This window comes from Grammomys surdaster, unplaced genomic scaffold, assembly GCF_004785775.1.
Source record: "Grammomys surdaster isolate TR1022 unplaced genomic scaffold, NIH_TR_1.0 125876, whole genome shotgun sequence".
Taxonomy (NCBI): Eukaryota; Metazoa; Chordata; class Mammalia; order Rodentia; family Muridae; genus Grammomys; species Grammomys surdaster.
Window position 1 is genome coordinate 1,607,169 of NW_021620701.1, and position 12,154 is coordinate 1,619,322.

Consider the following 12,154-nt stretch of genomic DNA (forward strand, 5'->3'; position numbering starts at 1 on the left):
AGTTTAACCGAGGCAGGAGCTGTGGGCTCTATTTCCTAATCTGGACTCTTGGGTTGAACAAAGAGGCGGGGTAGGGGAGTGAGGGAGCATTGCAGCTGGGAGCTCGCACCCCTGATTTTGGCGGTAAAGAGTCCCAGCTGAGAGCTGCTCCCCACGTGACGGACTGTACCCTCAAACTGTGGAAGCTGCTCCCCTCCCCCATGACAGATTGTACCCTTGAACTGTGAGTGATTCAGGCTTATTTGTGTCCAGCATTTGGTCACAGCATTGAGACGAGTAACTAGTTACAGCATCCTGTGAATATGTGGTGTACGTTATAACTAAAGACAAATCGGAAACATACATATGCTTTAGAAGAACAGTCTTCAGGGCCTGAGCATCTCTCAATGGTGGAGATGATAGTGACGGTTAACTCATGGTTTCAGAGCCTCGTAAGCACCTGTTGGAAAGCTGCCTCGTCCGTGTCTGTGGAGTCTGGGGCTTTCATCTATCTTAGTGAGAAAGACACACCCTTCTACATCCACCCTGAGAAGGCCCAACCTCAGCTGTCTGGAGGTTCCTTAAGAAACTCTGAGGCCACCACACCACTTTTTCCACGTCCTTGACAGTGAAGAGACCCTAGGCTATGTCTTTTAGCAAAGACAGGCATTTGGATGGGTAGAAGCAAGTCTCTCTGCTTGTTTGGAATTAAATTGGGTTACACTTTTCTGACAAAAGCAACCAACTTAAAGGAAGGAGTGTTTATTTTGGCTCATAGCTTGGTGGTACACAGTCATCAAAGCAGGGACAGGTGCGGTGGGTGTGTGAACCATCCGGTCATGTGGCATTCACAGTCAGGGTGCAGAGAGATGAATGCAGGTGTTCAGGAGTGTGAACCATCTGGTCACGTGGCATTCACAGTCAGGGCGCAGAGAGATGAAGGCCGGTGTTCAGCTCACTTTCTCCTTAAAATATAGATTTATTGTATCATTATTTTTATATGTATGAGTGTTTTTCTTGAATGGTGTATATATACTCAGTGCCCAGGAAGGTCAGAAGAAGGCATCATATCTCCTGACACTTGAGTTACAGATGACTGTGAATTGCCTTGTTTGGTGCTGAGAACCAAACCTAGGTCCTCGGCAAGAATAGCGCATGCTCCTAACTGCTGAGATGTCTCTCTGGCCTTTTCTCCTTCCTTCCCTCCCTCCCTTTCTCCCTCCTTTTCATTTGTGTCATGACATTCAGGGTGGATTTTCCCTCTTTATTTGACTCTTTCTGCACACACCCTCCTAGACACACCCAGAGCTGCGTCTCCTGTTTGGTCAAGTTGTGGGTGAAGATTAACTGTCATAGGCACTTAGTGAATTTCTTCCTTGGATAGTTCAGGTATGTTGGCTTGTGCTGGAGCTTCAATCTTCCTCTTTTAAAAAGTAGCCCAGGGCTGAGGATGTAGCTAAGCATAAAGCCCTTACCTAACCTTGTGTGACAGATGCCTGGCCTCCATCTCCAGCACCTATGGAAAAGAAAATAGAGGCCTGTGTGAGTTTTGTTATCAGAGGAAGTTTAGGAAGGCTGCCTGGGACCAAAGGGCAGCTCTGTCACCTCTGCAGAAGGAAGCTGATGTAATATTTAACCACCGAAGAGGGGGGTGTTGCTTGGACAAAGTCTGTCCAGGAAAGGAACAAGACCAGAGTTGCTGCTCAGTGGAGGAAGAAGTTCACGGGTCCGTTTGAAAATTGTATAGTCAGTCATAAAAGACAGACAATATCATTGGGATCAGGCTGTCTTCTTTACTTGGGTTTGGTTGCAAAACAGGGTAGGTTTAGAAAGGCAGCTGTCTGCCTCACCTTGGTGACTAGGAACTGTGCAGCCACCAGAGACAGGGCCCGAAGCCTGTGTCCAGGCAACATTTCACCACATCTGACGCTCACACCGTCAGATGTGTGCCAGCAGCGTGGCACACAGAAACTGTTCCCAGGGTGTGATCTCCTTCCCAGCACTGGCGTATACCCCAGGGGCAGAGAGCTAGGAAAACATGGACCCCAGCCCAAGGCCTAACAGCTTCTCAGAGCCCTGTAGAGAGCTGACATTAAGGACTGAGTTTTGCTGTGTCTTGAGTGTGATTCCAAGGCTGTGTTTTACTCATCCCCTGAATTCATGCAGCAATGGTATTTGGACGTCAGGCCTTTGGGACATAATTGGGGATGGATGAGGTAGGCAGTCGGGGAGGGGCCCATGATGGCATTGATATCTTTCTGAGAGGAAGAGAGATATGGGCTGATAGACCGTAGTGTTCTCATCAGATTGGGTCTGGGGATGGGACAGAAAGGAGATCTTCACTAGATGCTAACATGCTGATATCGGCCCCAGAAACCTCTGGATTGTGAGAAAAAAAATAACTCTCTTTGCTATGTAAACAACTTAGCCTGTGGTTTCTTGTTAGAAAATGGCCTAAGAGAGTCATCATCTGCAGTGGAGACTCCTTCCATGGTTAAGTCTAGAAATCCAGTGTATGGACCTGTTTCTGATGAACCGGCCCAGACCAAAGTCGGGCTTCAAGCGGGTGGTAGATATGTAAGCCAAGAACTCCCTCCATATTGCTGGCAGCGCTGCCATTTGCAGAAACCTTGCTTTGGTAGGGCAGAAACAGGACCACAGCACATGAGTGACTATAGAAAAAGCACCTCCCAACGTGACAGTGGCTTGAGAAGTGTGGCTGTTGCTGTCATCACCACCACCACCACCACCACCACCATCATCATCATCTGTCTGAATGAATGAATGAACATAAAGTAGAAAGACAGCTTGCTATTGTTTCATAAAGCAGAGACCTCCACTTTCTGGAAACCTACAACCAAACTTCAGGCGTCATTTCTTGGACCTTTATTCTTTTAAACAAAGTTCAGCCCTGTGCATGTTATACTCTGTTAACCACGGAAGCCCAAAGGTCCTTCTCTAACTAACCCGAGCCTGCATTCCCTGCTCTCAGTCTCTGTTTTCTCTCATGTTGGACAGTCGCGTGAGGAGCCATGGAGCACAGCAGTAATCGCCCAGAGGACTTCCCACTTAACGTGTTCTCTGTCACTCCGTACACACCCAGTACCGCGGACATCCAGGTGTCCGACGACGACAAGGCAGGGGCCACTTTGCTTTTCTCGGGCATCTTTCTAGGACTGGTGGGGATCACGTTCACTGTCATGGGCTGGATCAAGTACCAGGGTGTCTCCCACTTTGAGTGGACCCAGCTCCTCGGACCCATCCTCCTGTCGGTCGGAGTGACATTCATGCTGATCTCTGTGTGCAAATTCAAAATGCTATCCTGCCAGTTGTGCTTGGATAACGAGGAAAGGGTCCCGGATTCGGAGCAGACTTCCGGAGGACAGTCATTCGTTTTCACCGGCATCAACCAGCCCATCACCTTCCACGGGGCCACGGTGGTGCAGTATATCCCTCCTCCTTATGGTTCTCAGGAGCCCCTGGGAATGAACGCCACCTACCTGCAGCCCATGATGAACCCTTGTGGTCTTGTACCTTCTAGCGGCGCAGTGGCTGCCACACCAAGTCCCCCTCAGTACTACACCATCTATCCTCAAGACAATGCGGCGTTTGTGGAGAGCGAGGGCTTCTCTCCTTTCGTGGGTGCTGGTCATGACAGGTACGCTGGGTCCTGGGATGCCTCCCTCCCTCCTCCCGTGCTGCATCACAGTTATGGTTTGTGGCCATGTTTGGACTTCCAGGCAGGTGATAGGGACGGTAAATCTTTGTGCAGCCTGCCACGCAGTGTAGTGGCAATGGGTCTGCAAGTACACCTGTGTTTTGTGCTCATGTTTCAGGCCCAGCTCTGATGCTGACCAGCTAGAAGGGATGCAGACGGAAGAGGAGGACTGTGTATGCCTCTCTCCTCCCCCCTATGAGGAGATATGCACCCTACCTCGCTAGAGACTGCAAAGCTAAGGGAACGGACATTTAAGCCCTGTGACTTGGAGAGTTTTATGTTGTGATCTTCAGAAGTTAAATGCCAAAGCAGCTCAGGCGATCTTACAGATGTCATTCAAGGTGGAAAAGAAGTGTCCTGAGATTGCTAAATTAAGCTGCCCTGGGTAAATACCCCTGTGCCCTGGTTTTGAATTCTCTCAGCTAAGAAATCCTCTGCAGCTGGAGAGTCGTTGTGTGGTAGAGTGATTTCAAAGCATGCTCAACACCTTGGGTTTGAGCTCTAAAGCCAGGAAAAAACAAAAACAGAAACAAAACAAAACCCCAAGACCTCCTTACATAAAGTGCAGGAGGAAAATTCACCCATTTCCCCGTCCCCCACCCGATATCCATTTGAAGGCGTTAGTGTCTTAGTTTTAAATGCATCAGGCATGGCAGTTTTCAGACAGATGAAAGGGAGGCTGGTGAGCAGGCTGGGAAGAGAGAGTAGCCTCAGGTAGAAACTTCCCTGCACCATGCTGGACCTTCCCACAGCGGAGCGACTTATCCCAAACAACTTGGGTTGTTATCTGGTCTCCCTTGAAGCCTTTGGATTTTGAAGAGTCTGTAAAAGAAATAACAAAATCCATTAAGGAATAAATGAATAAATAGAATGGGATAGAACAATGCCTCACGTTAGAATAGCGTTGGATGGCCAGTGAGACTGTGGAAGAGGTATCAGGGGGATAATGAATAAATCCATATGTTGTCACCAAGTCACAGTGACCCCTGCTCCTGATGTTTCTCTTCTGCAAGCCTGAAGTTCAAGGCATACTGTACACGGGTGAGTGCCTGCTCCCCCTGCCCACCTCCAGGCTATGATTCCCAGGCATGAACTAGCTTAGCCAAGTGGCTTACAGAACACAGGTACAACTGTTCAGTTCCACAGAGCCACACTGCTATGTCACTGTGCAGTCACAAATTGTGGAGACGATCAGTCTCCTCCGTGAGTGGCACTCACCTTCATCTGAACAAAGAAAAGCTGTAGCCTTCAGCTTCCTAAGTCTGAGCTGTGTCTTCAACCACAGAACAAAGCTGCAGACTTTAGGAGGTGTCTAAAGATTTAGGAGAAAATAGTTTTACAAAGATGAAAGGCCACACAAGGTAAAGGTGACTGCCCCCAAGAAAGACACAGGAATTAGTAGGTCTTGAAGGTTTTGGTACTGTGTTTATGTGTAGGGTTACTTTGACTTTCTATCAGAAGAATCCAGTTTTTTCAAGGATACCAGTAAAACGATCTTGGTTTATTATTGTGATTCATATTATGCCTCAGGGACAAATGTTTTTATAATTATTTTTCACATTGACGATAGCTAATAATAAAAAACTAGACATCTCTATACTCAGTGTATTGACTTACCATCCAATATGCTCATGAAATCCTGAATACCCACTATAGGGACTGTCCTGGAACTCACTATGTAACTATGTAGACCAGGCTAGCCTCAAACTCACAGAAATCCACCTGCCTCTGTGTGACCCGCGTGTAATTGTCTCGCCAGCAAGACGCACGCGGACACCAGGATCCTTCCGCAGCAAATGTTTATTGCGATGTGAAGAGGAAGATCCCGGGCCCCCGGAAAGGCACTGTTTATATACCCTTGGAGCGGCGTGTTCATTTCTGATTGGCTGCTTACTCGTTGCCCACCAAAACGCCCCAGGATGGGCTGTGACTTGGCGCACGCTCACTTCCCGCACATGTGCAACAGCTTGTTTATCGGGATGGGCAGCGGATGTCAGCGCCATCTTGTAATGGCGATTGGTCTCGCCTCGGGCACTATGGTGGTAGCGGCTTCCTACACCTCTGCCTCTGAATGTGCCGGTGTAAAAGTGTGAGCCACTGTGACCAGCAACATCCCCAATTCTTTTAATCTATTGGATATTTTATTTATTTACATTTCAGATGTCACCTCCTTTCCCCATCCCTCCCCCAGAAACCCCCTATTCTATCCTCCCTCCTCCTTCTTGCTTTTTTTCTTTATTAGTATTTTAAGTTAACATACAATGTACTGGGTTTTATTACAGCATCCTCATACATGTGTCATTAGAGTTCTGATTTGTTTCCCTCTGCCTCTTTCCTTTCTTCCTCCAGCTAGTTTCCTCATCCGATTTCCTGTCACATGTATTCCATCACCCTCCCTCCTCATCTTTTTTTTTATTAGTAACTTTTTAAAAAAAATGTTAATTAAAGGCTTTATAAGTTTGGTAATGCTCAATAACAAGATGTCCATACAATCAGAAGTGTAACCCAATAACCAACCTAGATATACCAACTGTCTTTGACTGGCGGAGAACATCTGCCTCCATGTTCTCCTCTCTCTCTCTTTCTCTCTCTCTCTCTCTCTCTCTCTCTCTCTCTCTCTCTCTCTCTCCTTCAGCTCCTCCTCTCGTTCTCCTCCTCCTGTCCTATTCACCCCCAATTCTTAGCTAAGGGTGTCTTAGCTGAAGGCCACTGACCTTAGGGAGGAAGTTAAGAGACAAGGCCAGGGTAGAGCATCATCATTGATGTCATGCTGACTGACGAACGACACAGCCCTGCCTCCCTCACCCCTTCTCTTCCCATCCACACCTCCTTTTATACTCATGACTTTCGTCATAATGAGCATCAAAAGGAATTGTCAGAAAAGGGCATGTGTACCAAGCTGGATTGGACAAGACAGACAGTTGTTTTGGTGTTGCTGTGAGAGTCATCTATTCAGGAATGGTATCTCTGGGGATCTTAGCTGCAGGCAGCAGATTATTCAACAGCACTATTCCAGTCCCTGAGCCTAGATGTCATTTATACCTCTAATGATGCTGCTTCAGGACTAATGTTCCCGAGAGTTCAAGGTGCATGTGAGGTTTGCAGTAGTTGGGGGGTCAGACAACTGGGATTTGGGGGTTAGAGATGAAGCTCAGTTGATGTAATGCTTTTAGGGCATGCCCAGAGCCCTGGGTTTGACCCTCCCCCCCATTGCCACATATTCTGGGCAGAAGGAGAAGGGTCAGAAGTTCAAGGTTATTCTCTGCTAGAGACCAAGTCTGAGGCCAGCCTGGTAAACACAGTCTCTATTGCCAAAGAAAGATAAGGGTGGGACTTTGTTTTTACAAGCCATGCTTACTGGCTGAGCATCCACGTTGTGTTGGCATGGCAGCCAAGAAGCCAGGAGATACTTGTGAAAAACCAAACCAAGCAAAGAGCAGATAGCTCTCAGATTGCTTCCAGTCTAGTGGGGAAATAGACGTTGGTGACTTTTCTCTATTATGTGTTGATTATTCTCAGATTCCGTCATAGGGTAGTAAAGTCCATGTTGTTGCCTTGGGTGACTCTAGGGGGCGCTGTTCACAAGGTCAGTCAGGCTACTGATATTGATCAGGGAATGAGGACTATGCAGGGACCTAAAGGAGCATTCATATTCACTAGAAAAGGAAGAGAGGACGGCACACCCAGAAGGAAGCCTGGCAAAGCGGTGTAGGAGGCAGCAGAAGAGACATCGTGTGGGCTGGGGAAGCTGTCTCATCTGCTACTCCAGCCTTTGAAGCGAATGTCTCTAATTTTCTTCTTGTGTGACAAGTCCATTCTGTTTTTGCATTTGGGAAGGACTGAGGCTGAAATATGGAAAACCCACAGGGGGACACTGGGCCTGTGACCACCAGCTCCTTGCCTGGACTCCTGGTCAGCCAGGACATATGTGTGTGTATATGTTCCCAACAGTTTCTGGTTGCTGTCTAGATGGTCACCTTTGATCTTTCACTCCATATCTCATCAAGTTTGAATGTAAGACTGATCTGGGGATGGGACTGGAGCCAGTCTCCTGTTTTGCTGTCTCCCCCTTAGATGATCTGTTGGGGAGGCAGCCTGGCTCTGGGCAGACACTGAGGAGTCCAGTGTCCAGCTTGCCAAGGACTTAGGCTTTGTGTGAAAACACAGGGATATTTTCTTGGAAGAAAACCACTTTACTCTAGTAACTCTAGTGAACTCACAAATAGTAACTTTATCTGGTTTAAGGAAGCATGTGATTGTTAGCCCAGACACCCATTCTATATTGTCTTGATGCAGTGACCAACAAGAGAGGTTTAAATTGTAGCTTTGCCCCCTATATGTTCATCAATGATTACACTTTTTGAGATGAAATAACTTGATGGTTAGGACCGATTTTCCATTTCTTCAATTTGAACTTAAAAAAAAAAAGTGCCATTGAAATCCTGCTTCCCACCAAGGACCTCTCCTACTGTGTGTATGCGTGTATTATATGTGTGTGTTGCATGTGTGCGTTTGTGTATGCTGTATGTGTTGTTTGTGTGTGTATTGTATGTTGTGTATGTATGTGTGTTATTGTATATGTGTGTTATATGTGTGTTGTAAGTGTGTGTATTGTATGCATGTGTTGTATGTGTATTGTATGTGTGTATACATGTGTCATATGTTTGACTCATTGAGTTTCATTAGAGTCATTTGCGTGAGCATGGGGGTGAACTTGATCAGTCTAATCCATTTGCAATCTGACATGGGTTCAGCACCTCACTTAAAACCATCACTGACCATCACTCCAAAATTGTCTTAGCTCATAAAAACAAGGACTGCCATGCTACTGCTTCCTGACACTTCTGATGAGGGGCATCAGCTTCTGAGGTCTCAGCATTTCTCCCTCCACTGCAGTGATTGCGCTGGCCAGTGGGTGGCCCCGCTAGCCACATTGGCTGTAACGTCTATGATGTAGGCCATGGGACCTGGCTGCTGGGTGCAGCATCAGGGAGCTAGCTGAGATGCGGGCTGCTGGAGGTGGCAGAGCAGTAAGGTCTGGCTGAGGACCACTCTCACCTGAGGACTCTCATAGCATAAGGGACCACATGGAAAGTGTATCTTTGGCTCCCATGGCATCCCAAGGGTGTAGTGACTCAGCAACTAGAAATGTAGGACTCTGTGGGTGTGTTTTAAAGAGGAGGGAATTGTGACCTGTTAGGCCATGACCCAGAAGGTGTATCGGGGTGTAGTGACCTTACTGGTACAGTTCAAAGCTAAGTGGTCAGAACACTGTGAGTCAGCCATCCTTCCTCCATCCACCCTGAGCCTCCAGTGGGGTTTTGTGGGTGGGCCACCTACAGAGAATTCAAAATATTGTTGAAAAGGCGTTTGTGCCAGGCAGTGGTGGCACACGCCTTTAATCCCAGCACTGTGGAGACAGAGGCAGGTGGATTTCTGAGTTTGAGGCCAGCCTGGTCTACAGAGTGAGTTCCAGGACAGCCTGGGCTATAAAGAGAAACTGGGTTTTTTGTTTTGTTTTGTAGAATACTTTGTTAGTTGTTAAAATCCCACACAGATAAGACTTTGCAACTGAATACTGTTACCTCTGTACAGCTAGAAAAAAAAAGTAAGTTCAACATTTTTAATAATGCTGTTAACTCCTGTACCTGCTAACTCAACATGGTAAGCTTTTTTTCTAAAGTTGGCAACACAGTTAGCTTCCAAAAATTCAATATATACATATATATGACATACATATGTCTAAATTCATATATATTATTTGTATTAAAAGACTAATAACAGCAGTTATAGAAAGATCTAGAACACTTCACTTGAAAAAAACATAGGCCACACATAGGTGTAGGTGGGCAGAGGACACCCAGAGGTCCGCCAAGCACACGGCCTGCCTGCAGCAGGAGCCATTACAATGTGCAAGCGTGTGGTGAACTGTGGAGAGAAAGAGAAGCAGAGCAGTTTGAGCATTGTGAAGGGAGGTGGAACTGGAGTCATGAAGGAGAGGAATAGCCCATTGTCAGTATCCCAGCCTGCCACCTGAGGCCGTGATGAAGTCGCAGTCCTTGCTGCAGCCAAGGGCCATGTCTGGGTCCATCAGCAGCAGGGGTTGGTGTTGATTCCATGACTCATGTTACCACTGAAGACCTTGTGGACAGTTCTCGTCTGGGCTGCCGCCTGGGACAACGTGGACGTTCAAGAGCGGTGGAGAGCTGGCCCTGCCTCTCACTAGCTGTGGCACTCTGGAGAGCGGTCCCCACCTCTCACCAGCAGCAGCACTTGGGAGAGAGATGCCCTTGCCAGGGGCATCACAGTGCAGCGGCCCTTGGGGTGGAGGTGGTGGGAGAACTGGTTCCGCCACTCATCTGTTATGAGGTGACATGGGAGCAGAGCTGACGCTCTGTCCCTTCACCGCTTGCCTCCTGCAGCAGTCAGGAGAACTGGACGCTGGGTCATGAGAGCAGGTGAGCTTCCCTGTCTCTCACCAGCTGCCACACTTGAGAGAGCAGTCCCTGCACCTCACCTGGCAGCACAGTAGATGTGGCCCTAGAGGCATAGGAGAGCCACCCCTGAGGACATGAGATGGGGAGAGATGTCTCTGCTTCTTGCCAGCTGTAGCACAGGGTGAGCTAGCTGAGGCAGTGCTGGAGAGCTGGCCTGGTGGGGTGAATGTGGGAGAGCTGGTGGGCTGACCCACTCAGCTACCATCTGGGCCCAGATCCAGGGCTCTGAGTTGGCCCGCCCCAACAACTACCCCATCTATGAACTGCTAGAAAGTGTGAAGGAACCGGTCCTGCTGATTCCAAACTGCAGGATCTCTGTGGCACAGGGCAGCAACAGGGTATCCTAGAGGAGTCCAGGTAAGGATCCAGTACTGATGGAGCAGCAGAAGCCAGAGGCCCCGACCAGACCTTGAACTAGACTCATTGTGATGAACATTTGCAAATAAAGATGTGTGGACAAAAGGGTACACTGTGGGACACACTGTGACACACTGCAGCTTCCACAATGAGATGTTTTCACGCTTCATTTTGTTTTGTTTTTGTTTTGTTTTCATTTGGGGGGAAGGCTGCAAGGGCAGAGGTGGACACAAAGCGATGGGGAGACGTGCGGGGTCGGGATGCATGGTGTGAACCTCACAGAGAGCACAGCTGTAAGGGGACAGAATCAGCTCAAGTCCCCAGTACCAAGTTCTCAGCATAAAGGAGATTTATTTGTCCCAGAGGGAGAGAGGGCAGGGAATAAGAGACAAAGACAGGAGACAGAGGACAGAGGAAGAGAGGGAAAGGGTATTTGTCCTAGAGGGACAAAGGCAGACCTGGCCCATAGGAAATGGTGGTTAATTAAAGGTACATGAGGAAACCCCGTGTTAGGATGAGGTGATTAATTTTGATTGGGCGTGTTACTTAGGTGAGCCAAAGGGGGCTTTTAGTTGCTGGACTTCAATATTCTGATAGCTGGACCTGGTGGTCAGCCCCAGGAAGGGGGAGTGACCAAGTAAAGGAGTAGACCTTGGGGGCAGCGTTAGGAATGCAGTGTGAGGTAATTTTTTTTTTTTTTTTTTTTTTTTTTTTTTTTAGCAAGGCAGAGGGGACGGGGAGAAGAGCGAGGCCTGCCAGAGCCATACCGGCCACACCAGGCTGGCCAGAGGCCCTTCAACAGTTCTACCGATGTGAGGCCTGACCCATTCCTTTTTTATCGCCTCTCAATTATCATCTAGACGGAGAACATTCTGGTAGCATCACTGAGATCAGTTCTGATAAGACCCCGTCACTACTGTACATTGTAGGATCTAACAGGTCTAAGCCGTTTTACAGGCACGGAGGAAGGCTCTGTCCTGTATCTACAGTAGTGGGAGACACAACTGAACGGGGACTGTTAAAGATTTGAGCCTAACTTCCCGCAGAGGGCCTCGAGGGTAGCATGGAGAAAAGACTTGTGACTGAAGCAAGTACATTCCTTCAGAACTTCCCGGATGGGCACGGTGGCTCTCTCCTCTAACCTCAACCCTTGAGGGTGGGGGTGGGGCATTGGGGCAGGAGGATCACCACAAGTTCAAAGCTAGCCCGGGCTACATAGGAAGTTTTAAGCCGGCCTAGGATAGGTCTCAAAACAACAAAAAAGAAGTTAACATTATCCGGGAGCATCTGGAAGCAGATGTGGGCCGAGTCTTCTGTGGCAAAGCCGAGAGCTGTTGATGCCGTTGCTGGTGGAGCAGGTTCCAGCTCATGCACACTTGAGAAGCAAAGCCAGAGCCCCCGTAGGCGATGCTTCCATGAACCCTCAGGACACATCCTTTCTCTCCTGAGCCTGGGCAGGGCAGATCCCTCCTGCAATGTGGGGTGGTACTTCTGCAGGTGCAGGTCTCCTGAGGTGAGGGGGTGGGGGTGGGAGGTGGAGGGATCCTTCACTCTTCCTGTCACCTCCCCTGTCACCCACCACCCCTTCTTCCGTTGAGCCAGG

At 48.4% G+C, this 12,154-nt stretch overlaps 1 protein-coding gene and 1 long non-coding RNA gene across 2 annotated transcripts; one reads left to right on the forward strand and one right to left on the reverse strand.

Annotated features, from left to right (window-relative positions):
- Positions 1-725: 725 nt before the first annotated feature.
- LOC114641069 lies at positions 726-1,533 on the reverse strand. The gene is made up of 2 exons (XR_003714241.1): positions 1,455-1,533; positions 726-944 (listed from the first exon to the last, which is right to left on the reverse strand). It is a non-coding gene; the product is annotated as an uncharacterized LOC114641069 (long non-coding RNA).
- Positions 1,534-2,983: 1,450 nt separating this feature from the next.
- Tmem174 (transmembrane protein 174) lies at positions 2,984-4,568 on the forward strand. The gene is made up of 2 exons (XM_028790187.1): positions 2,984-3,637; positions 3,816-4,568. Exons 1-2 carry the CDS (start codon positions 3,012-3,014, stop codon positions 3,919-3,921), a joined length of 732 nt encoding a protein of 243 aa, XP_028646020.1. The 5' UTR covers positions 2,984-3,011; the 3' UTR covers positions 3,922-4,568.
- The last annotated feature ends 7,586 nt before the right edge of the window (positions 4,569-12,154 follow it).